The sequence below is a fragment of the Leopardus geoffroyi genome, chromosome C1 (assembly GCF_018350155.1).
Source record: "Leopardus geoffroyi isolate Oge1 chromosome C1, O.geoffroyi_Oge1_pat1.0, whole genome shotgun sequence".
NCBI classification, from domain to species: domain Eukaryota; kingdom Metazoa; phylum Chordata; class Mammalia; order Carnivora; family Felidae; genus Leopardus; species Leopardus geoffroyi.
The window spans coordinates 35224740-35252497 of record NC_059328.1 but is presented as its reverse complement, the minus strand read 5'-3'; the positions used below and the strand labels follow the sequence as shown (position 1 = coordinate 35252497).

Genomic DNA, 27758 nt, shown 5'->3' with positions numbered 1-27758 from the left:
CGGTGGAGGACTAGGAGAAAAGACTGTGTAGACACTGTGCTGGAAAGATGGAGATTGGTTTAGAGGTGAGACATATAAAGATATGAGTTACAGCAGTGGAGACAGAATGAAGAAGAGGGAGATTTGAACAATATTAAGGAGTTAAGAGTTGACTGGTCTTGTTAGAAGTTGGTTACAGGTGGGAAGCAGGAAGAAATGTTGATGACCTACATTTCCAGCCTTGGGTGCTTTTCACTGAGATTGAGGCCTTGGAGCTGGAATCTCAGGAGTCCAATTCTGAACTTGGTCAGTGACATCCAAGGGGAGATGTTCAGAAGGCAAATGGGAACAATGGGGGTGGAGCTCAGGAGAGCAGTGTGAGCTGGAGAGGTCACTCAACTGCTCTGCCCGTCTGCCACAAAATGGGAATAATAATTGTGCCTACCTCATCAGCTTGTTGTGAGGATTAATGAGTAGAGAGCTGGAGCAGTACCTAACATGGAGTAAATACCTTATAAAGGCTAGCCATTAGTGTGTCTATCATTATAGGCAGTAATTAAAACTGTGGGAGTAGATGAGGTACCGCAGACAGAAAGAGAAGAGCAGGGGACCTGGGACTGAATCCTGAGAGAAATAGAAGGGAAGTTGCACCTAAGGGACTGGTGGAGGGATAGGAATATGCAAAGGAAGGACTGAGCAGCAGTCCCAGAAAGATAGGAGGGAACCAGGAGAGTGTTGGGAGGGCGGGTGTCAGGGAAGGAAGAGATCAGAGTTTTCAGGGAGGAGGGTGGTGATCAGGAGCCATTGAGAGGTCATGCCCAGTGAGGCTGAGAAGCAGCTCTGCAGGGCCCAAGCTTTCATTTGACAAACCGGTTGGGTACACATCAGCTACAGTGCTAGTGCTGACTGGAACAGCAGGAAACAAAACAGATGCAAGGGGCGGCCCACTGACACTCAAAGGAGACTTCAGTGCAAAAGGAGGGATTCCTCCAATCCAAGGAAGAACCACAGAACCCACAGCCTGTCAGCCCAGGAAGAAAGTTCCTGGATCACCTGTCTGCTAGCTGAAGGAAGCCGAAGGAAGCCGGAACAAAATGACTTGCCCTGGAAGTCACAATGAGTAGGAGACAAGGTTGTAGCAGCGGGCTCAGTATTCTTTGGGCAGACGGAACCTTAGAAATGAACGGCATTGCACCTGGGAGCTGTGGAGATGGTGTGCAACTATTTCTAAGGCACTCAGCACTGAGGAAGTTTGTTTTACAATTCTTTGCTCCTAGAGCCCGGGGAAACCCAGGTCTCATTTCTTTGTTTTCACTTTCATACGAGACTGCCACCTACTGGCCACATATGAGAAGTGTGCTTCAGTGGGCGTCCGAACACAAGCAGGCTTCATTTCCCAGCAAGTAAGTGTGAATACATTCGGCAAGTTGCTGTTGTGAGGAACTTATAACTCATAAGAAGCCAGTGTCAGGCATCTTCCTGACCAACCGCATTCTATCTCTTATTCCTATACATCTCACCACCTCTTTCACCACATCTTGTTCAAAACCCATTGTTGAAACACAGAAAACATATTTTACACACTATTTTCTTTTAAAAAACTCAGGTGAGTGTGCCTGGGTGGCTCAGTCGGTTGAGAGACTGACTACAGGACTCTGGTTTCGGGTCAGGTCATGATCTGGCAGTCTGTGGGATTGAGACCCTCGTCAGGCTCTGTGCTGCCAGTGCGGCCTGCTTGGGATTCTCTCTTTTTCCCTCTCTCTGCCACCCCCAGCCCCCTGCGTACGTACGCTCTCTCTCAAAAATAAACATACATTAAAAAAATGAAAAATTCAGGCGAGAAAGCAGTTAATGTCATGTACTCTGGTGGTGTATGTACTGCCAAATTAAGAATTACTGTAGCGTGTCTTCTTTAGGCATCTGCTATTCTGGGCAAGGCTCACCAAGTCCAACCAGCCCATGAGCTGGTGCTTTGAACTGGCCCTGACACCCGAGTGGAGCACCACTGCCCGAGGTGCACAAGGGGAGACAGCGCCAGGCCAGGGCAGACACAGAGGCTTTGAGGGCTAAGCAAATCGGGCAAGTAGAAACAAGTTTTCCCAAGAACTTATTAAAAACAACAACAACAAACTATGGGAAACTATATAATAAAACTTAGGAACACTGAATAAAGTGTGGCAGTTGAAGTGCTCATATAATTTGGGGGAAATAATGCATCTTTTAAGAATATTCAGCAGATTTTTATGGTAAACTATCCATTAGTGTCAGAGCCTTGTGACTGTTCAGTGAAGCTGCACAGGATGGGTGGCCTCTTACGCAGCAGGAAAGGCTGAAACTCCTGCTACTGTGGGTTAGCTCAGAAAAGGAGAGCAAAGGCACAAGGTTCTATGGGGCAAAAAGTGTAGTTTTAAAAATGAGACCTTATAGTATTTGCATGACCCTGTGAAGGGCATGAAGCTAAGAAAACATAATTATGTTTTATGGTAGTAATAATATTGTCTGTCCTCAGGTTTTTGACTATTTCTCAAAGTGGTAAAAATTTTACAAGTCTTTTTTCATAACACTGGAAGGACAGGATAGTGTGGTGGTGAGGATTTGGGCTCAGGGGTCATTCTGCCTGGGTGTGACCCACAACTTTCCCACTTATTATCTCTGAGACTTTGGGTGGGTTATTCAGTCGCTCTGTGCCTCAGTTTCTTCATGTAAATGGGGGATGAGAATAGTCCCTACTTCTCAGAATTGTTCTGAGGACTGTGTGACTTGATTGAAGAGCTTCAAACAGTGCCTGGCACACAGTCCTCACCAGTCCCTGGTAGCAATTACTAGTTACTATTATTGTTGTTATTACTCTTGTATCAGAGCTCTACCAGGGCAGGGACTTTGTTTCGTTTGTCACTAAACACTCAGCACCCAGCCTAGTGCCTGCTCTTTTGAATAAGTAAATGATTGAACAAAAAACTTAAATCATTTAAAAGTAAACCAACAAGGGGTGACTGGGTGGCTCAGTTGATGGAGCATACACCTCTTGATTTTGGCTCAGGTCATGATCCCAGGGTCCTGGTATCGAGCCCCATGTTGGGATCTGCACTGAGCATGGAGCCTGCTTGAGATTCTCTCTCTCTCTCTCTCTCTCTCTCTCTCTGCCCCTTTCTCCCTCATTCCCATCTCTAAAATAAAATAAAATAAAATAAAATAAAATAAAATAAAATAAAAGTGAATCAATAAAGGACACTATCAAAAAAATGAAAAGACAGCCATTCTAGTGGGAGAAACCATTCTAGTATCCAGAATATATAAAGAACTCTTACAACTCAACAGCAAAAAGACAAACAACCCGATTTTAAAAATGGGCAAAAGACTTGAGTAGATATTTCTCCAAGGAAGAAATATAAATGATCAACAGGCACTTGAAAAGATGTTCAATATCTTTAGTCATTAGGAAACTGCAAACCCAAACCACAAACCCAAAGCACTCCACATGCACTAGGTTGACTATTAAAAAAAAAAAAAAAAAAAAAGGAAAATGACAAGTGTTGGCAAAGATGTGGAGAAATTGGAACCTTCATACGTTGATGGTGGGAATGTAAACTGGTCTAGCTGCTGTGGAGAACAGTTTGACAGTTTCTTAAAAGGTTAAATAGAATTACCATATGACTTAGCAATTCTACCAGATATACACCCCAAAGAATTGAAAACAGGCACCAAAAATGTACATGTACATGCATGTTCATGGCAGCAGTATTCACAATAGCCAAAAGGGGGAGACAGCCCAGATGTCCATCAGTGGATGACTGGATAGACAAACTGTGGTATATACACACAATGGAATATCATTCAGCCATAAGAAAGAATGAAGTACTGATACATGTTTCCACATAGATGAGTCTTGAAAACGTTATGCTAAGTGAAAGTAGCCAGATGCAAAAAGCCCCATGTTACATGATTCTATTTATATGAAATATCTAGAACAGGCAAATCCATGGAGACAGAATGAAGAGTGGTGGTTTCCAGGGGCTGAGGGGAAGGAATGGGGAGCAAATACCTAATGGTACAGAGTGTCCTTTTGGGGGGATGAAAATATCTCAGAGCTAAATAGAGGTGGTGGTCACACAACAATGTGAATATACTAAAGACTCCTGAATTGTTCATTTTAAATTGGTTAATTTTATGTTATGGGAATCTTACCTCAATTTTAAAAATGCCTTTATGGGGACACCTGGGTGGCTCAGTATGTTAAGCGTCTGACTCTTGATTTCAGCTTAGGTCATGATCTCATGGTCATGAGATCAAGCCCTGCATCAGGCCCCATGCTGATTGTGAAACTTGCTTGGGATTCTCTTTCTCCCTCTATTCTCCTCCCCACCCCACCTCAAATAAACAAACATTTAAAAAAATGTCTTAATGAAGAAAAACGAATTAAACCAAATCTGTGATTGATTTCTTTCTTTAAAAAAAAATTTTTTTTTTAATGTTTATTTATTTTTGAAGGAAAGAGAGACAGAGCATGAGCAGGGGACGGGCAGAGAGAGAGAAGAGGGAGACACAGAATCCAAAACGGGCTCCAGGCTCCGAGCTGTCAGCACAGAGTCTGGTGCAGGGCCTGAACTCACAAACCGTGAGATCATGACCTCAGCCAAAGTCAGTCACTCAACTGACTGAGCCACCCAAGTGCCCCTGTGATTGATTTCTAAATAAACCATTCTCCTTAGTATTAGGAATCTTTGTAACTTCACAAAACCTAAGAAAAATTAACAATGAAGTTCTTGTCCACTGCCAGTCTTTCTCCAGGTCTCTGAGGGGCAGGGAAAGAGATTCAAAGACTTGTCTATGTCTGTCCTTTCACTTAGGCACTGTTTCTCTGAACTACATTTCTAGAAGATTCTACTTTGTTAGTGCAGTACAGTTTGCTCAGCCATTAACCCTGCTTTTGTATTTTGTGGCTGATAAGCTACACTTTAAACTTCACTACATGAAATATGATCATTTATTAGAAAGTCAAATTAATCCTAGGTTCTAGGTCAATTAGGCAAAAATGTTATTCCCCAAGTAACCATTTTTCCAAATTCACAAGCATTTCCATTTTACCATGAACTTGTTTCTTATGCCTGTGTTTGTTTTTCAGCAATTTTTATGAGATGGTATAGTGGTTTTCAAATATGTCCACAAAAGTTTTAGTATGTTTCCTCTCAAGGGGTGGAGCCCATTTCTCCTCCCCAGCTTCTAGTGAACAGGGTGAAACAGAAGGGACGGTGTAAGACTTCTGAGGTTAGATTATAAAAGGTAGTGGGGCCTCCTCCTTGCACTCCCTCAGATCACTCACTCTGGGAGAAGCCAGCTGCCATGCTGTGAGGACATTAAAGCAGCTCAATGGAGAGGCCCACATGGCGAAGACTTGAGGCTTCCTGTCAACAACCAGCTTTAACTTGCCAGGTCTGTGAGTGAGCCATGACCGAAGGGGGTCCTCTAGGCCCTGTGGCGCCTTTGGATGACCATGGTTCCAGCTAACTGCTTGACTGCAACTTCATGAGATACCTGGAGCCAAAACCACTCAGTTAAGCTGTTCCTAGATTCCTGACCCACAAAAACTGTGTGAGATAATAAATGTTTATTTTTTAGCCACTAAGTTTTGAGATAATTTGTTATACAGCAATGGGTAATGGATAGAGATGGATGGATTTAGCAGTTTTCATAGATTTCTGCAAAGTGTGAATATAATGGCTTTCATTTTGTCTTCATAGTGGCATTTTATGGAATTCTCATTTGTCTCTGCCCAAGCTCTGTAGCTGCAGTGGCAGGGAGCGGGGGCAGGGAAGGGGGACCTGGTGGAGGAGCCTGCTGGAGGTCACCATACTGCATAGCCTACACTGCCCACCCTTGAGAAGAGAGGATGGGGAGAGGTGGGACAAAGAAAGGGAGATCAAGGACCAACAAAGGGCAGATGCGGGAACTGAGGGACAGAGAGAGTGTAAAATCTCTGAGAACTCTGAAGTTCCGGCCTCTCTCAGCTCTCTTAGGTCCCATTAATACAACCAATGCTCTAAACTTCACAACTATTTAAAGGAAACATGTCAGTAAATTGGGAATTTGGTGAACTGGGCACTCAGCAAATTGGTCATTCGGCCAATTGATTTTTGGCAAGCATATATTTGGCAAATTAATTTACAATGAATGGTCTGCTTCTAATTAAGTCATACGTAGTGATGTTCCTAAGGTAATAATTTATTTGTAAAAGATGCTAACATATTTACACATACATATATTTCAAATTCCCAACAGAACTCATTAATTTATTCTTCTGCAAAACTTTCTATGACTTTGAAATTTCTCTTCTCTAGGAAGAGAGGCCAGTGAGAGAGTACTTCTGTGGCTTTAGACTGCTCGTCATGATTAAGTCCCTGCCTGCCACCAATTCCTGGAATAGCAATCCTCCCTGGGAGGAAACTGCCATTTTTCACTTCACAGAAGTCATAAATGGAGATAAATTCCAGGCAGGACTACTTTGAAGAAGGCCTCCCTTAATTTTAATTTTGGCTCTCTAATGTTAAATGGGATCATCATTAAAAGAAATTCTAAAATCTTAATTCTAGGAAAAAAAAACCCTCCAGAAATTAGTGGTCACCAGTACCCTTGCCATGGTTATTTCTACTTCAAAGTGAAGAACAGACAAGAATGGACAACCAGAATCCCCTGCAGTGAGGACTAGGAAACCATTCTTTGATGCACACATTTCCTCTGGCACTCTTTTGGGAGAAAAAGGTGCCATTGTGGAACCATACTAGACCCTGAGAGAAAAGGAGAAATCAATAATACTAATCCGCACTAGCCTTTAGTTCCAGCTGTGGCCCCCAGCTGTCTTCCAGGTGAGGCCCCAGATAACATGGAGCAGAGATAATCCATCTCTGCTGTGTCCTGCTGTAATCTTTGACTTATGTAGTGTGAGAGTAAAACAGTGATAGTTTTGTGACATGAAATTTGGAGTGGTTTGTTACAAGCAACAGGTAACCAGGGCATCCACGCCCTGCTCCTGTGGCCTTACTATCTCCCACCTTCCTCCAAGTACCACTTCTTTTTTCTCCCTCTCCAAACCTTCTTCCTTGGCCCTAGGAACTCTCAGGAAATAAAGGGTAATTTACTACACACAGCCTCCACTTAGCCACCTGGGCTGAAAAAACTAGGTATTTCATTCTATTTCCAATGTGATGCCTGTTCAGTATAAATTAGGGTATACACGATTCACCCCGTCTCCATTCATTCATTCAACAAATATTTAAGAGTCTACTTTTGCCAGTACTGTTCAGGCCCTAGGGATACAATGGTAAACAAAGAAGAGGAACTCTCAGCTCTTTTGGAGCTGATTTTCTTACAGAGCACAGACATTAAACATGTAAACAAACAAACAAGGTGATTTCTAAAGGAGATAAGTGCAATGATGTGCTATGATGGAGAGAGCCTGACGTGGGTGGCAGGAGGGAATGGGGAAACTTTAGAGAGAGTGGGCAGAGGTGACACCTGAGCTGAAGTTTGAGAAGCTGTCCATCAATCCAAGGTCTGGGGGAAGAGCCTTCCAGAAGCTTTGCTGGCCATGACAGGTGTGTAGATTTTAGTGTAGGTGCAGTGGGAAGCTATTTGGAAATGATTGTTCTGGCTGCACTGGGAGGATGGGTTACAGGAGGCCGGAATGGAAGCAGACGTTAGCAAACAGGATGGCGGGTTAGCCTTGGGCGATCACGGGGTGGGGTTGGGGCGGACAAAGAGGGTAAGTAGGGAGAGAGCCAGGTAGAACTTGGTAAGGGTGGGATGGGGTGGGAGGTGAGAGAAAGTGCAGATCATGGTACTGGTCTTACACTTTTTACCTGAACAGTTGGGTTGGTAGTGGCACCTTTTATTGAAAATAGGAGAAAGAAAAGCATTTGGGAAGAAAATCAAGCGTTCTGTTTTGGATATAAATTTCAGATGTCTGGGGAGGTTTCAGGGGAGAGATCAGGCCAAAGATACAGTCTGGTATCTGCATGTATAACATATTTGTGGTGTGTAAAGCCAGGGGACTAGACAAAATCACGCGAGCAGGAGGTGTTGGTAAAGAGATGAGAAGTAGGCTGACCTAACAGAGTGGTAGAGAAATTAGGAGAAAGTAGAAAAGCAAGCAGAGCAAATATGGCAGACCCAGCTGGCAGGAGAACAACGAGAAGTGGTATCACAGAAACCCAGAGAAGAAAGCCAGATGCTTTGGGCCAATTGGGTCAATGGAAAAATGGGTAGCTGGAGGGAAACTTGGGGTCAAGGAGGGATATGCATCCTTAAACACTATCATTTAATTTAATTTTGGGGGGCAAGCCTTTTAAATATCTTTTAATCCATAGATTACCAAGGAGGGGCTCTCTTTTAAAGATGAGAGATACAGGGGGTGCCTGAATGGCTCAGCTGGTTAAGTGTCCAACTCTTGATTTCAGCTTGGGTCATGATTGTGCGGTTCATGGGATCAAGCCCCACATCAGGCTCTCTGCGCTGACAACAAGGAGCCTGCTTGGGATTTCTCTCTCCCTTCCCCACTTGTACTCTCTCTCTCAAAATAAATAAATAAACATTAAAAAAAAAAAAGATGGGGGATACAGATCATATTTGCATGTCAATGGAGATGATCCACCAGACAGAAAGAGAGAGGCTGTTGTGAGAAGGCTTTATGAATGTGCTTCAGAGAATAAGCAGAAGCAGAAGATGGGATGCTTGGGTGGCTCAGTCGGTTAAGTGACCAACTCTTGGTTTCAGCGCAGGTCATGATCTTATGGTGAGATCCACAGTGTGGAGCCTGCTTGGGATTCTCTCTCCTTCTCTCTCTGCCCTTTCCCTGCTTGTGCTGTCTGTCTCTCAAATAAGTAAATAAATAAACTTAAAAAAATTAAACTTAAAAAAATAAACTTAAGTAAAAATAAACTTAAAAAAACTTAAAAAATAAACTTAAAAAAAAAGAAGAAGCAGAAGAGCTGGCCTGTGGTAGGAGCAGGGATATTTGGTAGTAATGGGAAAGAGAACAGAGAATGAGTAACAGGCCAGGCAGACTGGCAGATTTGGAGGTGGTGGGGGTGGAGTTCTCAATGAAAAAAGAGGTGAAGGTCTCACCTGGCTCCTGCACCACTGACAAGGGGAAAGAGTCACCAGGTCTCCTAAGCCTCTCCACCCTGTTTTCACTGGACTCTCCCTGAGAACTCCACTTTCCTTGTAGCCTTCTCAGGGGAAGGATGTTAACTACCCCTCCCATCATGGAAGGTAGAGTGAACATCCTCCTTAACCTCCTCCTTCCTTCTGAACCACTCATTTTTGTTTTTTTTGTTTTGGTTTTTTGTTTTGTCTGTTTGTTGAGAGAGAGAGAGAGAGAGAGAGTCAGGGAGGGGCAGAGGGAGGATCTTAAGCAGTCTCCACAGCCAGAACAGAGCTCGACATGGGGCTTGATCCCACGACCCAGAGATCATGACCTGAGCCAAAATCAAGAGTGGGACACTTAACCAACTGAGCCACTCAGTCGCCCCCCTGACTAAGCCACCCAGATGCCCTATGACCCATTAACTTTTCTCCTCAATACAAACACAAGCAACCCCCAGTACTTGGCATAGTACCTGGCACACCACGGATGTTCAATTAATATTTGTTTCTAAAAAACAAACGAACTCTGGCCCTTTTAAGGTTAGTCCATTCAACTATATCGCTTATTCCTCCTGGTTACTGGGTTCTCTAACCATGACTGTTGCCATCATCCTGGTCTTGTAATTTAGTGTTGTCCAACTCAGAGAAATTAATCTCTGATCCTCTCCGGTTGTCACTGTTAGGACCACATCTAAGACCTGTCAGACCTTCCCTCCCCCTGCCTTTGGAGGAGTCTCAGCGGGAGCTAACACTGTGTTCTCTTCCAGAACTTCCACTCCACCGATCATGTGGCATAGCTCCCCCTTGTGGACAACGCATATACATGCATATACATGCTCTACGTTCCCAGTTCCACCAAGACTATTTTGAAGTTCCTGGTAAAAAAGAATGATTCATTCATTCAACAGACATCTTGGGCACCTGTTATGAGTTTGGCATATTTGAAATTGTCTTGAGGCTCACGGTTTTACTGTTATCACAGGAGCAGACATCAAACCAAAAAGGCAGTGAGAAAATCTCATGTTTCTCCTGCCTCTGCCTCAGTGTGTATGTACAGTCCTCCCTCCCTCCCTCAACAGACATGCAACAAGGATCTACCCTATGCCAGAGACTGCACTGAGGAGATAACGACAAAAGTGGTAAGAAGTGCACTGAAACTATACACAGTGCATTCTAGAGATGACTGCTCTAGGAAAGGGGTGTACTGGAGGGCAGGAGGTGCAGGGTGGTACAAAGGAAGGAGGGCTGACATCTGGGCAGGCGTTGAAGGCAGGTGAGGGAAGGCCTTGGGAAAGAAATGCTTAAGCTAAGAAGTGATGATGAGTAGGAGTGGTCACGTGAGTCACGTGAAGGTGGTGGTGGGGAGGGAGGCTCAGTGCCACCCAGTCTAGTCCCCTTGGGCTGCTTGATTATGCTTCCTAACGTGATTCAACTGCCAGGTTGCCCCCTTGCTCCAATGCGGAAACAACTCTCTGCTGCTGGGTTTGACCTTTACTCGGTTCCCTTTGGTCCGCTTTGGATTCTGTGTCTCCATCTCTAGCTGCCCCTCCCCCACTCACTCTCTCTTTCTCTCTCTCTCTCAAAAATAAATTAACCTTAAAAAAATTAAAAAGCATACACTTTGCAGTCAGATCTGGTTTGAATCTAGTTAGTTGCATAACCTTGGGAAGCATACTTAATATCTCTGTGCTTTGATGCTTTAGCTTGAAAAACATAAAAATACTTACCTCCACCATTTATTCATTTGAGCATTTGAAACCTAATATGTGCCAGGCTCTGTACTCTTGTGGTTCTTTTGAGAATTAAATGAAACGATGCATGGAAAGTGGCTAGCACATAGGTGTACTGAATACATGAAAACTTAATACTACCACCATTCAGTTTAGTTTCTTAGGAGAGGGACAGTCCCCCAGGTGACTTCTGTTTAGTGGGGAAGTACTACATAAGACTGAGAACCAGAGCCAGCTCTTCACCCAGGCAGGTTCTAGCAAATGTTAAAGCATCATGTGGCTGATTCAAAGCGTAGAAAGTGGCTGTCATTTTCTGGCTGATCAGATCGAACCAGCATCTTCCATCTGCTGAGGTTACCCAGGATACTTAACATGGTTCCTGTGACTAAGAGAAAACTCTATGCATGTATGTATGTATGTATGTATGTATGTATGTATGTATGTATTTGAGTGAGAGCAGGGGAGGGGCAGACAGAGGGGGACAGAGGATCCAAAGCAGGCTCTGCACTGACAGGCTGATTGCAAAGAGCCCGATGTGGGGCTCAAACTCAAGAACCATAAGATCATGACCTGAGCAAATGCTCAACCAGACTGAACTATCCAGGTGCCCCATGACTAACAGAAAACTCTCAAGAGTGAATCTGTCTGGGGGCGCCTGCATGGCTCAGTCAGTTGGGCGTCCGACTTCAGCTCAGGTCAGGTCATGATCCACGTTGGGCTCTGTGCTGATAGCTCGGAGCCTGGAGCCAGCTTCGGATTCTGTGTCTCCGCTCTCTGCCCCTCCCCCACTCACACTCTATCTCTCAAAAATGAATAAATATTAAAAGAAAATTTGAAGAGCAAACCTGTCTAGCTCTCACGGTGACTATAATCTGTGAGTGGGAGCAGACCCGGCCGCCTCCCCTACCTTCATACTGCACTTCCAGGTGCATCGTGCGCAGTACCTTCAGCACGCAGTCCACAATGCTGGGGTGTGTGGTCCCAACGATCGACTGACAAGATAGACAACAGGACAGACTAGTTACTCTTTAGATCTAGTACACCTGGAAGAAATGAAAAGCGGACTTCCCAGACAGCTAGGCAGCCTGGCTGAGTGGGGAGAGGGAGGGGAGTGGTGAGTCAGCGGGCCTTGGCCCCCACACCATCAAGTACATTTCTTTTCCAGGGGAGGGACAGATGGGCATCCAAGAATCAGACTGAAGCGTCTGCTGAGGTGACCACTGACCCCTCTAGCTCAGGAGGTGTTCAGTTGGGGTTAGCTGGCCACCCGCTAGAGGTGTGGGGACAAGCCTCCCCCCTTGCTGGGGGGAGGGTGGGCACAGGCTGGGGAGAGTGGCACTGATCCAGGATCCTATATCTTCTCTCCCTCATGAACCTCACCCAACAGGGGAACTGCTCCTTTCTACCTCTTCAACCTTTATCTGTGCATCACTTCCTGCCCATTAGCATGAAACACCCTCAAGTTCACCCAGATTGCACAAAATTATCCTTCGGCTCAATCTTCTCTTGCTACTGCTCTTTTCCCCTTTGACACCTAAGCTTTGCAGGAGCCCAGGGGAAACTACTTCATCCTCCATGCATCCCCCTTTGACAGGCTGCTGCAATTTAAATTTTCCTGCCATGGGACCAAGATTCATCCAAACTTTTCTTCTGGGGGCCATCTTTCGGTTCTACCCACATTTAATCTCTCTGTTGTACTTGACCCAGCTGGTCATGTTCTCCTTATTGAAACTCTTTTCCCTGCATTTTCACAGTCCTATTTTTTCCCTGTTTTCATTTTATGGCTTCCATTGCTTTTTTCCAAAGAGGTTGAGTGGTATATGGAAAGACTAAGAACTCTCAGGGGGGTCTGGGTGGTTCCATCAGTTAAGGATCTGACTCTTGATTTTGGCTCAGGTCATGATCTCACAGTTTGTGAGATGGAGTCCTGTGTGGGGCTCTGCGCTGACAGCATGGAGCCCGCTTGGGATTCTCTCTCTCCCCGTTTCTCTGTTCTCCCCTGCTCGTGCTTTCTCTTTCTCTCTCGCAATAAATAAACATTTAAAACAAGTTTTAGAAAAACTAAGAACTCTGTGGAGTTAAAGTTGGATTTATTTATTTATTCATTTATTTTTAATGTCTTTTTTTAAATTTTTTTTAACGTTTTATTTATTTTTGAGACAGAGAGAGACAGAGCATGAACGGGGGAGGGGCAGAGACAGAGGGAGACACAGAATCGGAAGCAGGCTCCAGGCTCTGAGCCTTCAGCCCAGAGCCCGACGCGGGGCTGGAACTCACGGACCGCGAGATCGTGACCTGAGCTGAAGTCGGATGCTTAACCGACTGCGCCACCCAGGTGCCCCTATTTTTAATGTTTTAATGTTTATTTATGACAAAGAGACAGAGAGACAGAGCATGAGTGGGGGAGGGGCAGAGAGAGAGGGAGACACAGAATCAGAAGCAGGCTCCAGGCTCTGAGCTGTCAGCACAGAGCCTGACGCAGGGCTCGAACTCACAAGCTGTGAGATCATGACCTGAGCTGAAGTTGCACGCTTAACCGACTGAGCCTCCCAGGTGCTCAATTTAGTTTTTAATTAAAAAAAAAAAAGGTTATTTATTCATTTTGAGAGAGAGAGAGAGTGAGTAGGGGAAGGGCAGAGAGAGAGGAAGAGAGAGAACCTTAAGCAAGCTCCACTCTGTCAGAGCAGAGCTTGACGTGGGGCCTGATGTGGGGCCCAAACTGACAACAGTGAGATCATGACCTGAGCTGAAATCAAGAGCTAGACACTCAACCGACTGAGCCACCCAGGTGCCCCAAGAGAGTTGGATTTAAATGCCCACTTAGTACATACCTCTTACTTAGTGTGTGGCCTTGAATAAGTCACCAAACACCCCTCAAGGCTCAGTTACATCATCTTTAAAATGGGGATAATAATGTCTGCCTCCATAAGCTATTGTAAAGACTAAAGTAAGCCCCTGGCACAGTGCCTGGCAGGTAGGAGGCACTTAAAAAATGAAAACGGGAAATAATAATAATAATAATCCAGCTCTTTTGTTGGACCTTTCTCCTCCGCTCATCTCTTAAATGCTGGCAGTGTTCCTTCTCCTTACTTGGTTCATTTTACCCGGCTGATCTTATTCACTTCTGTTGTTTTAGTCACCACTTCTCTGCTCATGAAACCCAGTGGGCCTCTCTACTAGATGTCCTCAACAGTAATTCCTCAATTAAGCTAGGAGTCAGAATTACTTGGGGAGCTTAACAAGAAAAAGCATTACCAAAGGCTGCCTGAAAACTGTCAGGTTCTATGGGAGGGATGCCCAGGATTTGGTATTTAAAAAAATTGTTTTTGGAATTTTATTTATGTTTGAAAGGGAGAGAGAGAGAGAGAGAACAAGAGGGTAAGGGGCAGAGAGTAGGGGACACAGAATCCCAAGCCGACTCCGTGCCATCAGCACCCAGCCCAACTTGGGGCTCAAACTCAAGATAATGACCTGAGCTGAGATCAAGAGTCGGTGGCTCAACTCACTGTGCCACCCAGATGCCCCCAGGATTTGGTATTTTTTCCATAAATGACCTATTTATATATATATATATTTTTTTGGCCTATTTATATCTTCTGCAGCTGGCTGGGCCTGCTCCTTAAATGGTACTTGGGAGCCACCGAGGCTCATCAAGTCAAAACCTAACTCCTCCCAAATCAGATCGGTTTTTCCTGCTCTCTCCTGCTGGTACCCAACTCTGCCTGATGCTAAGTCCAAAGCTGGATGTCATTTTTGACTGCTTTTCTTTTACTGCCCCACTTACCACTCACTCTGCCTCAGAAATGTCTGTCTGACCCTGTCCTCTCTGTTCCCACTGCCACAGTTCAGACCTTACCCTTCCTTTGACCTCTTGTCTCCCTGCCTCCACTGAGCCTGGAGCTGTTTTGAGAGCTTTTAGTAATTTACCTCAATACCAATCTTGGAGCCTCTCTTCCCTCCTTATTAGCACAGTGTCTTCATGTGGCCACCATGTCCCAAATCTGCTTCCACTAGCATTCAAGGGCACTGAGAGGAAGGTAGAGCCCGCAAGAGAAAAGGAGCTTTCCCAAGCCCTGGCGATCTGGCCTCTCACTTCCATGCTGTCAACAAATGTGCCCATGATGCCCTCCCTACTAAATTGACTCCTGTAAGCTTTTCTACAGTCTTTTCATCATCCTTGTTGCTTGTCTCAACCACTTTTAAGTCTGCCAACATCTTTCTGATCCTTAAGTAAACAGGACAAATCACTCTGCTGGGAGACATGAACTCTTTGTCCCGCCTTGGCCTTCTGGAAGTAACGCTGATTGAACAGCAGACGTGCACTGGGAGGCTGAGCTCGGTTTCTCATGCCTGAGTGAAGTGCAACTGTGGAAGGTAATTTTCAGGTTAGTGTGTTGAATCGGAACCACAGGAGCATGTGGGCTGCCTCACCTGTGCAGTCCTGAGAGTCTGCAGGGAGAGCTGCTGAGCTTTTGGGGACGCACAAGGCAGCAAAGCTATTAGACCTTTGTACACTTGATTCTGGTACTTGGGATTACCGTGGACCAAAGAATCCAATAGAATCTGCACTTCTTCTTGGGTCTCTTCTGATTTAGACTTTGCCAAAAATTCTGCTATGGACCTTACACCTGAACAAAGAAAAGAGGAAATGCCCAATTGGAAGGGATTTATGAGAAAGAGCCTCACTTGAGATTACATAATACGGGGTAAGGACTGAAATGTGTTAACCAAGCCTGTTCAAGCGAAGCAAAAATCAAGGCTCTTGCGTTGCCTCACTGCCTTGCTTGCCTCATGGCTCTGTGGCTAGAGGATTTTGTTTCAACACAGGGCATGTCCGCTTGTCAAAATCTGTTGTAAAGTTGAAAATGGCTCTGCAAAATGCACAATTAAACACGTGTTTGGGATTGCTATGTGATAATGAACACATATGCAGCCTTCAGCAGTTTACTAAATGTTCTGACACATGCTGCCTCATTTAATCACTATACTGAGAGGGAGGTGTTAGTCCCATTTTATGGATAAATACACTAAGGCTCAGAGAGGCCATGGGGAGACATAGGAGAACCATGATGAAAAGTGCAGTGAGGGAAATACTTTGAAAAAGGGGTGTGGGGGGGATGGCATCATCTTTATCCACCTTGATCAGGACACTTGATGGAACATACGGAAATTACAGGGTTATTTACACTTCTCACTATACTGTAAGCTCTTTGAGGACAAGGACTGTATTTTATTCATCTTTGTATTCCCAGCACCTTAGTGTATATGTGTGTGTGTGTGTGTGTGTGTGTGTGTGTGTGTGTGTGTGTCTGTGTGTGTGTATACTTAGCACACATATTCAATGACTTTATTTCCTTTTTATTTCTAGAGTTATTCATAACTCACTTAATTTCACAAAGGATTTTAGGCAATGGCTCAATAAATCTTTGTTGAATGGGTGCATAAAAGAGGATATATTTAAAATGGAGAAGTATTTCCAAAACTACCATGGAAAGATTTGAGCAAATGACAAATCAAGAAAATCATAAATCTGACTCTTCTGGCAGTGACGTGGACAGGGGCTAATTGACTCCACTGTACAAAGTGCTTCTGTGCAACCAGTTCCATGATGTGTTTTCCTAGAGCAGTGCTGGGTGCTGCCACCATTTTGCCCAGGCCCCTAGGAAGACATGGAATCGCCACCCTGTCATACACAGTACCCACCATAGCTTTCACAAATGAGCTCCTTGTACTTCCTGCCAGAGTTCGCAATGACCTGAAGTAGCCTGATGGATTCTTTCTTGTCCTCCTCCTTGATCTTCTCCAGCCCAAGTATTTCCAAGAGTGTTAGGACGCCTCCAACCTCGAGAAATTCTATAAGGTACTGATTACTGTCCAGAGAAATACAAGAGTAGAAATCAGACACCTGTCAGGTTCCTTGGCACTCACCTTTCTGAGGGATCTCAAGGGCCTTTCTTCACATACTTTGCCCTCCTATCTAGGAAGTGCTCATGGGCAAAGTGACACAATAATTTAGAAGTTCTTCCTTCTAGCAGCAAATGAAAAAGTTAAATACAACGGACATATCTTGTGTTTGGGTTTTCAGCATCTGTTTCTCTTCTTGAAATGGCACCTCAATGACCCTTGGGGAATCACCCCTCTGCCACTAAAGGGCCATGTGGTTTTGGCAGGATGAGCAGGTGACAGGGAACACCATCATTCTGACTGCAGTAATCGGTTGGGACCAGCCATGTGACCTCAGTTGGTTCAAGGAGGTTCAAAACTGGGGACTTTCTTAGGAATCCCTGGGAAAGATAAGTGCTCTTTTGGGTGGACTGAGCTAGAAGGATGCATGTCTGGAGTTTCTGAGAGCCATAGCGCTCAGAACAGAGCTGAGAAATAGAGAAAAAGAGAGGCGGGGACCAAGTACTGATGACATTTTTTAAGCCCTTGAATCTAGTCAGGCCGAAAATCTGCATTTCTACCCAGATGGTGAAATGTGGTGGTCCCATGTGGTGTGAATGCCAAGGCCACCATGAGCCCAACATACAACTGAGATCCCAGAATCTCTCTAGAATAGAACTCACCTGCTTACAGCTGACAAGAAGATGCCAATTGACTTTAGAAGCTTATCTAAACACGAGCCAGTCATATAGCTGTATGACAAGTTAAAGAGTGAATTTCAGGATGGTTTTTCACACAGAAACCAGATCCTGTGACTGATTCCTGGTCATCATCTATGATGATCATGGCCCATTCCTGGGCCCATTCCTGGGCCTACATCTATGGCCCAGGATGACCGATAGTTGAATTGTATCCTTTATCTGAGAAGGGTCCCTAGGGTGAAGGGGAAGGGGAAACAAACACGGGGTGGGGGAATGCTGGCAGGCATGTTCACAGTTCCCCAGGAAGCTTTTCACCGGTAGTTCAGCAGCCTTGACTCTGACAGGCCCCCTAGACAGCAAGGAGGCTCTGATGAATATAAGGTGCATGGAGAAAGCATAGTCAATTTTCCAAGCCTCTCTATGCTATGACCATTGCACCCTTGAGTCTCTGCACAGTTCATTACTTTGTGCCTCGTTTTTAGACTTCTCTAAAAATAATCAGCTTCATCATTAATTCTCAATTTTGTACTTGCTCAGAGCTTTACACTGGAGGTCACTATCTTTATGAAGAATTGCGTGTCTTCCTAATAAGAACAACGGGAGATGGTGGAAAAATTAAACTCTGATTTAAAACAACCTCAGTATTTAATGTTATTTTTTAATGTGAGCCTTGCAAAAAGCCTCATTGTAATAAAGCACCCAGAGCACGCATCAGCTCAGATACAAGGTATGAAATCAACCCACAACAGAAAAGAAACCAGTCAACAATTACTAGGCTCATAACACATCACAGGCTCTTAGAACACTTAAGAAATTAGCTGAAATTATTGCAGCTCATGGAGGATGACTGAGAGCTTCCAAGACTGATAAAGGCTAATGTAATGGGTTGGAGGTAATGGTGCTTTGTTGGGGGGGGTGGAGGGCGCGTGAGGCAAATTATCTCTGCTGCACCCTGGTTCCCAGGATGCCAATAGAAGTGGAGACAGATTGGCTCATTAGGAAAGGCTCTTTGCTGCAAAAACAGTGTTTGCTCTAGAGCCAGGCTCCCCTGCCTGTTGCCACTCCAGCTGGGGGCCAGGATATCAGCCCACAGGGTAGTCTCTGTATTCCTCCATTGTCTCCCACCCAGCTCCCCAGGAGCCCCAGCCCCACCCCCCCCCCTTCCTACCTCACTGCCTTCTCCCTCTTCTCCTCAGTTACTAGCTAGGCTCACCAACTTTTGTCACCTCTTTTTCCTCTGCCCCAGGCTAGTCTTGCTTTCACAGTCACTCATTATGCATATTTCTGATCCCTTATTTTCAGCAATTAGTTCCAGAAGTCTGTCACCATATCAGCAGGTGCTAACCAGTATAAGCATTCATTGTGTGCCAGGCACTGTGTTGCTTTGCTTGCATTGTCACACTGAATCCTCACCACACCCCATGGGGGCTGCTATTATAACATGTCCATGTACTTCATGAGGATGTAATCTCAGCCAGGTTAATGACTTCTCTAAGTCCCAAAGGTAACTGATGGAACTGGGATTTGAACCTAGGAGTCTAATTCAGAGTCTGAGTTTTTCCTGTCAGGCCTCTCTGCCTGTAGACAGATGGAGGGAGTGGGGCTATTTATGGATTATTTCCTTGGATGGTGTTGGAGGTGGAATCGTGGGTCTGCCCTCTCACTGGGGAGGGAGACGGTGAAGTAGAGTGGATGATACACGGGCTTTGGGCCAGATAGACCCTTTGCAAACCTTATCTCTGCCATTTACTAGTAAATTACTCAAACTTTTCAGGTAATGACAATCACCTATTAGGCTTGGTGTTAGACTCACAGGAGATAATATTTGTACATCACATAGCTAGAGCATAAAAAGACTCAATAAATGGCAACTAATAATTTTGTCATTAAAATATATAAATCCTTGTTTTGCCTTTTTTTTTTTTTTTTAATTTTTTTTTTCAACATTTATTTATTTTTGGGACAGAGAGAGACAGAGCATGAACGGGGGAGGGGCAGAGAGAGAGGGAGACACAGAATCGGAAACAGGCTCCAGGCTCTGAGCCATCAGCCCAGAGCCTGACGCGGGGCTCGAACTCCCGGACCGCGAGATCGTGACCTGGCTGAAGTCGGACGCTTAACCGACTGCGCCACCCAGGCGCCCCAATCCTTGTTTTTTTTTTTAAAAAAAATTTATGTTTATTTATTTTTGAGAGAGAGAGAGAGAGAGAGAGAGAGAGAGAGAGAGTTGAGCAGGGGAGGGGCAGAAAGAGAGGGAGATACAGAATCCAAAGCAGGCTCCAGGCTCTGAGCTGTCAACACAGAGCCTGACGCAGGGCTCAAATCCATGGACCGTGAGATTATGACCTGAGCTAAAGTCAGACACTGAACCAACTGAGCCACCTAGGTGCCCCTGTAAATCCTTAATTCTACTGGTCTATTCTGGAAGTTCAAAGTTAAAAAAGGGGTTTGAGGCTTCTGTGAGATTAGGCGGTAGTCGATTTTGTAAAACATAATGATGCTATGTTGATTTGTTTTCCTTCAAAATCCACCATAACTAGAGGACTGGGGAGGAGGAGTGAAGTCACTGATTTAAAACACGGTATCACTTCGGCTGGTCTATTTTCTCTGTTGTATGACAAGGTCACAGCAAGTTAGGAAATTATGAATAATTTCAGGTATAGACACTGAACATACAACTGTATATTAAAAGCATGATTTGAATCATTCAGAAAGTGCTGAGTGAGCATCTACTAAATGTTAGGCATTCTGATTGGCACTTGGGATATGGGGAAGAATGATACCAGGCCTAGAGTAATAAGGGCAGTGACTGAGTAAGAAAAGAACATTATCATTTAAGGGGTGGGTGTAGGAAAGATCCTGCAACCGAGACTGAGAAATGGCCTTGGGAGAAGGTGGGGGAGAGGAGAGCATAGATAGGGGCAGTGGACAAGCCAGATGGGGGCTAGGGTGAGGTGAGTGAGGCACTTGCTTTCAATTGTGAAATTTCAGGGGGCATCAAACAACCCAGTAATCAAATAATATTCCAATGTGCTATTTAAAAAAATAACAATGAACACAAAAAAAATCCATGATGAATAAAATATTAAAGTTTTAAATGAAGATGGGGTCTGACCCTGTGCTTGTACAACCCTGACTCCCTCCCCTCCTCCTGTCATGTGGAAAGTGCTGCCAAGTGAGATGAGGAGGAAAAAAGGTAGTCTAGACTCAGTGACAAAGGGGTTGCAGATAACCTTGGTGAGGTCAGTGTCACAAATTGTGAGGTCGGAGCCAGATTATAGGTGATGATGTTTCTCAAAGTATCATCTTTGGATCACATGAGAGTCACCAAAGGGTGCTTGTGAAAAACAAAGAGGCCAGGGAGTCTCCCTCAATCTACTAAATCAGAACAGTGGGGTGGGGGTGGGGAGGTAGACTCATAATCTGCATCTTAAACCTCTTTTATGCACACTAATGTCTGAGGACACTGGGGTCAACCTAGAGATATATTCAGTGGTTTTCCCCTTGGCTTGTTCCAGGCCTGAGTCTGATTAGTAATTTTATCAATGATTTAACTGTAAGAAGAAGAGAGCTGTAATTACTTAAGCCTTTAGTTTTGCCCAGGTGCAGACTCTGGTTCACTCATTCCTTTGTTCAGTAAACACATAGGAAGTATCCCTAATGTGCCAGGCATGGTCCTGCGTGTTAGGGTTGTAGAGATGAGGAGAACAGATGTGGTTCCTGCCCTCACAGAGTCTACAATCCAGTGGGGAAGAGAGATACTGAGCAGGTATGAACAGTACAATATTATGGCAATGAAGACAGAGGGAATGTCATGAGCTACATATGTAACAGGCTAGGTATGTGCGTAGGCTAGTCTGGGGCTCAGAAAAGGGCTTTCTGAGGAAGGGATGTTTTAGATTGAGATCTGAATACTGGAGTAGGAATTAGTCAAATTAAGAGGAGGTTTAGAGAAGAGAGGAGGGTTCAGGCAAGGAGAAAAATATATAAAAGGATCTGAGATGATCCGTGGAATGCTGTGGGCACCCAGCAGGAATATCCACAAACTCATCCCTAACTCAAACTATCAAATCTGTCTTCAACCCTTATCTGTCTCCGGGGCTCCTGAGCAAGGTACCTCAAACACAACATGTCCCAAACCAGATTTATCGACTCCAGCTCCCTTGTTTCTTGGATTCTCTTCCCACACGATTGGCACCCCATTCGCCCAGTTTCCCAAGCCAGAAACATGAGAGTCATTCTGTGGAATAGAAGTGGAGATGGTAGTTGGATTAATAGGTATGGAACTCAGATTCCAGAGAGAAACGTGGGCAGGGATACACAACTGAGAGCCCTTTAACGGTAGTGGGGTTGACATCACAACGATGGGTTAGGTCACTCAGGGAGAATCTATGAGTGAGCAGAGAAGAGGGACATGGATGGAGTCCCAAGAAACATCCACATTTCAGGGATGGCTGAAGAAAATTTGGAACATAGAGAAATAAAGGAGAAAACCAAAAGAATTGGTGTCACAGAAACCAAGGGAAGAGTATATAGTTTTTTGTTTGTTTGTTTGTGATGATCTATATGTGCATTCTTTCTTGTTTTTTTCTTTTTTCTTTTCTCTTTCTTTCTTTCTTTCTTTCTTTCTTTCTTTCTTTCTTTCTTTCTCTCTTTCTTTCTTAAGTATAATTGACATATAACATTATATTAGTTTCAGGGAAGCGTGTTTTGAGAAGTGGTAATGGTTGATTGACAAATGCCACTGAGAGGTCATGTATAATGACTGAGGATGTAGTCACTGGGTTTTGCAATTAGAACAACATTGGTGACCTTGGCAAGACCTGCATCGGTGAAGGGGACAGAAGTCAGACTGCTGTGGGTGGGGGAGAAAAGGGAGGTAAAGAAGTATAGACAGGGAAAGTCAATAACCTTTTCAAGAAGCTTCACCATGAAGGGCAGGAGCTAGGTGGAATACTGGTTTGATTTAATTTAATGTTTTAAGGTAGAAGGGATTTGAGCATATGTAAATGCCAATGAAAAAGCTGGTAGGGAGGCAAAAGTGAAGGCCACCAGAGAGAAAGAATAAGGTTTCTGAGGACAGAGAGAGGACAACCCCAGATGGAAGGAATACCCATGTCAACTCTTATGGGAATGGAAGGGGTTAGGGGTGAGAATGAGGATATAAGTTGGGAAGACAGGAAAGGAGAGAGTTCTTGACTTTGGGGACACTACTTTGATCACCAGATGTCCTGATCTAAAATCTTAGACTCAAGAGAAGAGCTCCCTCAATAATCTTCATTCCTTTTCTCCTTTGAAGATTGCCCAATTTATTTCTGTTCAGCAAAGGATACATGAGTCTAAGCCAGGTGGTCAGGCGTACCAGGAACAAGCTGGCTCCCTGAGAAAACTCCTGCTCCAGTTCAGGGGCGGTCTTGCCTTGGTTGGTCTCGATGAAAGTGTTGAGGATGTGACTCCTTGCAACTTTGCCAGCATTGTCCCAATCCTGTAAAAAACTCAAGAGCCGGCTGATGGCTGCCTGCTCCTTTATAGAAGTCATGGTCAGTCAGTCCTGAAGTTGGCTACAGAGGGAGGGAAAACAGGTTACCAAGATAGTTAGAACCATGCAAGTCCCGTGGGCTACTCTATGGGTTTTGCTTTTCCAGCAATCGGCGGGAGGCAGGGGGAGTCTCTGTCACCCACATGGATGTTGAAACATTCAAAATATACCTCTAGAACAGGTCACCTCCTACTTGAACAGGCAGGATCTAGCTGTGTTGTAATGGCATGAAGAATATCAAGGTGGCAAACATCTGCTTCACATTTAAGAGCTAAGATTTTAGCTCCTTGGATCCTCTGCTGATGCCAGCTGAGATGAGGGTGCTTGCTAAAAACCTGGGTCTCTTTCACCCCTCATTTCACACAGTGTCAGAGATTTGGGGTCTTTAGAGACCTGGCCCTTCTCATACCAATCGGCCAAGGAAAAATGCTCCTTAACCTTGTGCCTTGGGCTCTTATACTACTCTTTTAAAAACAACTTTAAAAAAAGTTAGTAAGAATAAAAAGTTCCCATTCCATAGTTGGATTAATGGGCTGTGGTTTGTAGGAGTCTGTGTCCTTGGGAGAGTGTTTTCAGTGGGGGAGGGAAGGTTTAAAATCAACCCGTTTTCCAAAAATAGTTGTGATTGAAAGTGTTATTATCCATAACAAATGTTAGTGCTGATGGGAGAGAGGCATGTGTGATTCTTTTGTCTAACAGACAAGTGAAAGTCATATTTCACATTATCACGGGGTTTTCTGTGATTTACAGAATATTTGTGAAACATTACTTGCAGGGGCCATGATTGATATGGAGAGAACAGCTTGTGTGTAGGGGAGATGTGTATTTCACGAAGACTGTTCAACATGAAATTTACAGTCCCATAAAGTGCTTCTACATCTTCGCCAGAGATCTAGTTAAAAGGACTTTACAGTCTGAAACATCCTAAAATTGATTCTAAATTAACGTTTCCTCACATGTATTTGAGATATTGATGGGGCCCAGCTATCAGAATTTTATTAGGAAGCAATAATCTGAGGCACACTGAGACAGACATACATACACACCAACCTCCACTACTCCCCAGAGGACACTGGATATGCGCTCTCAGGAAGGGCGTCCACGTAGCCTCAGGGATGGAGACAACCACGAAATCCTGTCAGCCTTAACAGCCAGGTGAGTAACTGTGGATCACCCTAAACACAAAAATGACCAAAATCCCTCATAGGATCAGGAATCAATCACTGTTAATGACATTACAGCCCTAGGTCTGGGAATAACTTTCAGAGGCCGCGGCCACCTTCAGCATCCAAACAGGCCTCAAGAAAATGGGGATGAATGGCCGTTGTGGACCTCAGGGAAGAGGAGATGAAACACCACCATTAGGTTTAAGAAGCAGAAAAGCACCCTGTGCCCACCCCACTGCCCCCTGCTGCCGTGGGTGGACTCTCTCCAGGATTAAAATTTAAAGTGCCATCAGAGATGCACCCAGCAATTCTTGGCCAGGGAGGGTGGGACACTTGCAGCTGGGCTCTCCCCACTTTGGATCCTGAGGTTTCCTTGGATCTTCCCTTTCTTAATCTTTTCTTAACAGGAAAGGAAAACCAACAAATGGCAGTTTAAAGGTTACAGCGATTCAGCTGTCCATCAGTGAGTATGTGGGGCAGGCCCATCACGTGGCACTGTGTGAGGCGCTGCGGGACATGCGGGGATGAATACAGCACTGCCAGGGCCCTTGAGGAGCCCCAGATCTTGTGACAGTGGAAGAACATGAGACTTGGAGTCAGACTGGAAGCCAAGGAGAGAGGCCTCAGGAGAAACCAGTCCTGCAACCCCTTGATCTCAGACACCTTGATCAGAACCTCCAGACTGTGAGATAACCAATATCCATTGTTTAAGCCACCCAGCCTATTGTGCTTTGTGATGGCAGCCCCAGCAAACTCCTACATCACCCTCACTTAATTTATCTGTTTTAGGCAGTATTTATTTCTTACTCTGACAGTTGAGGAATTAGCTTTCTCGTACCACGCTAACTTCCATTTTTTCTTCTCCCCTTATCCTCATAATATAGTTTTCCACAATTTATAGTTAAATCAATAGTTAGTGTTTACATTATTGATTAGGTAAATAAATACTGTCCACTCAAGCTGTAAACTACTATTACATTTTCTTTCCTTACAAGTTGGTTTAACCTGGAGCTAACAATTGTTTCTTTTTTTTTAATTGTTTAGACTTCTGAGTACCTAGGGCTATTTTCTTCCCAATGTTCCAAACACATGGCAATTTTTCCAAATGTTCAATCCCTAACAGATCAGTTCCATCTTTTCCTTGGCGACTTTTTTTTTTTTTAATGTTTATTTATTTTTGAGAGGGAGAGAGAGCCAGCAAGCTGGGAAGGGGCAGAGAGAGAGAAGGGGACAGAGAAGGGGACAGAGAAGTCAGACGCTCAACTGACTGAGTCACCCAGGAGCCCCTTCTCTGGCGACTTCTTTCCCACAGACCTCTGTCTTTCTGTTCCAGTTTAGACTGGTTGCTTGCTAAGCTTGGCACACAAATGTTGTCCTAGGATTTCCTCTTTGCCAGTTTTCTGTTGACTGTTCTGTTTCCTGGATCTACCTCTTCCTCCTTTGTGGTTTGCTCTCTTGTTTTCCCAAAGTATATTCTTCAGTAGTTTCCTAAAAAATGAAAATCACTTTGTGTGTGTGTGTCCTTGAAAGTCTGAAAGTATATTGACCTCGTGTTAGATTGGTTGGGTATATAATTCCGTGTTAGAAATAAACCTCTCTCAGATTGAGCCTCCCTTGTTGCTGTTGAGAAGTCTGATGTTCTGATTTATGTGCCATTGCCTGTGGCTTGCTTTTTCATTCTCGATGCTTTAAACACTTTTCTGAAATTGTATGACCGTATGCCTTGGTGCAGGTCTTTTTCACTTAGTATTCTAGGCCCTTGGTGGGCTCTCTTGATCAGGTGCTATGTTCCTTTAGGTTTTGGAAATTTCTTTATCAGGCAATAACCAGTCTTTTCATTGAAGAACACATAAATGTCAGTGGAGGGTTTTTTGTTTTTTTTTTTTTTTTTTACCCCTCCTGGGTGTCTTCAGGACTTTTCTACTTTACAGGTCGTGAGAGGCTGGAGGGTGCTAGATGCCTGGGACGAGGTGAGGGGCTCGGGCTGCCCCAAAGCAGTGTGTAGGCTTTCCCTCCGACACTCAGTTTTCCACCCTATATCTCATCCCAGCCCTTCAGACTATGCCTGAGGTCTCTTGAGTATGGGGGCCTCCAGGGTTCAATTTCCTTCCTTCTGATGCTGCAAGAGTTTAGAGTTCCCATGTGGCTTTTGAGGAAGGAGCTTGGGGTGGGGGCAAAGTGCTCTGCATACAGATTTCAGCCAGTTCCCCTCTGTTAGCCCCATACCTCATTCTAACGTGTGCTAATTTGTGCCTTCAAGGCACTAAGCTTTTTGGAAGTTAAACTAGGTGAACTGACTTGCTTCTTGTTGGTAATCTCCCCCTGCTGGCACTTTGTGATTTCTTAGGGTGTTTCAAGCCAGGTAACATTTCCCTACCTGCTTTCTAAATATTTATCGAGCTTTCATCTGCTGTAATACCTTTTTGTATTTCTTTAGTGTTATGTTAGGGAGGTATGGAGAAGTAGGGGAGGTACAGGATGGCAGTCCTGTTGAGTCAAGAGCCTCCAGCCACTTATGTATTTTTATCTCAGCTTTTCTTCAAAATAGGACTTGATGAGGATTACAAACAAAACAAAACAAAACAAAAAGCCCAAAACCCCAAACCAAATAACCAGTAAGTACAATTTTAAAAAGAATTAAAAAGAAGAAAACAGTGGGAAAAGGAGAGAAATGTGCCACGTTCGGGAGAGAGTGGCTGGGATAAATTCTGTATCTGAGCTTCTTCTTGACTACCAAATATAAGGGGATACATTCTGTATCTTTCATGGTGAAGGGAGGAGAGATGGAATGATGGTGGGGAGAAGAAACTAGTGTTTTTTAGTTTATAAGAGCTAGTCACATATATTTTATGGACATTGTTTTAATCCTCTTAAGATCCTGAGGAGGTATTTCTTATTATCTCTAGTTTCTAGATGGGAAAAACTAAGGTTTAGAAAGTTTGCTCATTTATTGACGGCCTCACAGCTAAGCAGGGGTGGAAACGGAAACTGCACTCAGGTTTGTGTGTAACTCCAGAGTCCATCTTCTCTCTGTTAAACCAAAAGCACTGATTCTGCTCTCCCTTGTGTTCCAAAATGTCACCAAACACCTCTTATTGTCAAATTCGGTGGCCTACTTGCAGTCCCATCTTGCTTGACCTCTGAGGGATTGTGGGTGACTTCCTTTTCAACATTTCTTTCCTGACCTCACTCTCCCTGGTTCTACCCCTCACTGGATCCTCCTCAGGCTCCTGTGCAGCTCTGTTCTGTTCTCATTTGTCTTCTCACGCTTTGTAATCTCCCGGCTGGCCTCCTCCACTTAAATCACTTCGTATTACATCTGCAGGCTTTAGGCCTCCCAAAGCCACACTGTCAGCCTGGGCCTCCCTTCTGAGGTCCAGATGCCTGTATCTAAATGACCAGTGGACGTCCTCATCAGTGTGTTTCACACACTCTTCAAATCCTAAATCCACGGCTGAGCTTGCCAAACCCTCACACTTGCTCCTTCCTCTGTGTTGCCGTAGTTCAGTAACTAGCTCACCACTCTCCTAGTCACCCAAAATATATATATATATTTTTTATGTTTATTTTTATTTTTATTAAAAAAATTTTTTTGGGGGGCGCCTGGGTGGCGCAGTCGGTT

The 27758-nt window shown here is 44.4% G+C and overlaps 1 protein-coding gene and 1 long non-coding RNA gene across 4 annotated transcripts in view; one reads left to right on the top strand and one right to left on the bottom strand.

Moving 5' to 3' along the window:
* ARMH1 (armadillo like helical domain containing 1) overlaps positions 1-24134 on the bottom strand; it is a 36024-nt gene extending 11890 nt beyond the window's left edge. Inside the window, exons 1-6 of one of the 3 annotated variants that reach the window (XM_045477065.1) lie at positions 24021-24134; positions 22765-22992; positions 17414-17482; positions 16551-16717; positions 15279-15475; positions 11755-11839 (exon numbers count right to left, since the gene is read on the bottom strand). In XM_045477065.1, the coding sequence (XP_045333021.1) occupies positions 11755-11839; positions 15279-15475; positions 16551-16717; positions 17414-17482; positions 22765-22970 (724 nt within the window). In that variant the 5' untranslated portion in view covers positions 22971-22992; positions 24021-24134. The remainder of the gene's footprint in view (positions 1-11754; positions 11840-15278; positions 15476-16550; positions 16718-17413; positions 17483-22764; positions 22993-24020) is intronic. The other 2 variants (XM_045477066.1, XM_045477067.1) reach the window with 2 other exon arrangements.
* LOC123597771 lies at positions 24014-25095 on the top strand. The gene is made up of 2 exons (XR_006712254.1): positions 24014-24125; positions 24544-25095. It is a non-coding gene; the product is annotated as an uncharacterized LOC123597771 (long non-coding RNA).
* The last annotated feature ends 2663 nt before the right edge of the window (positions 25096-27758 follow it).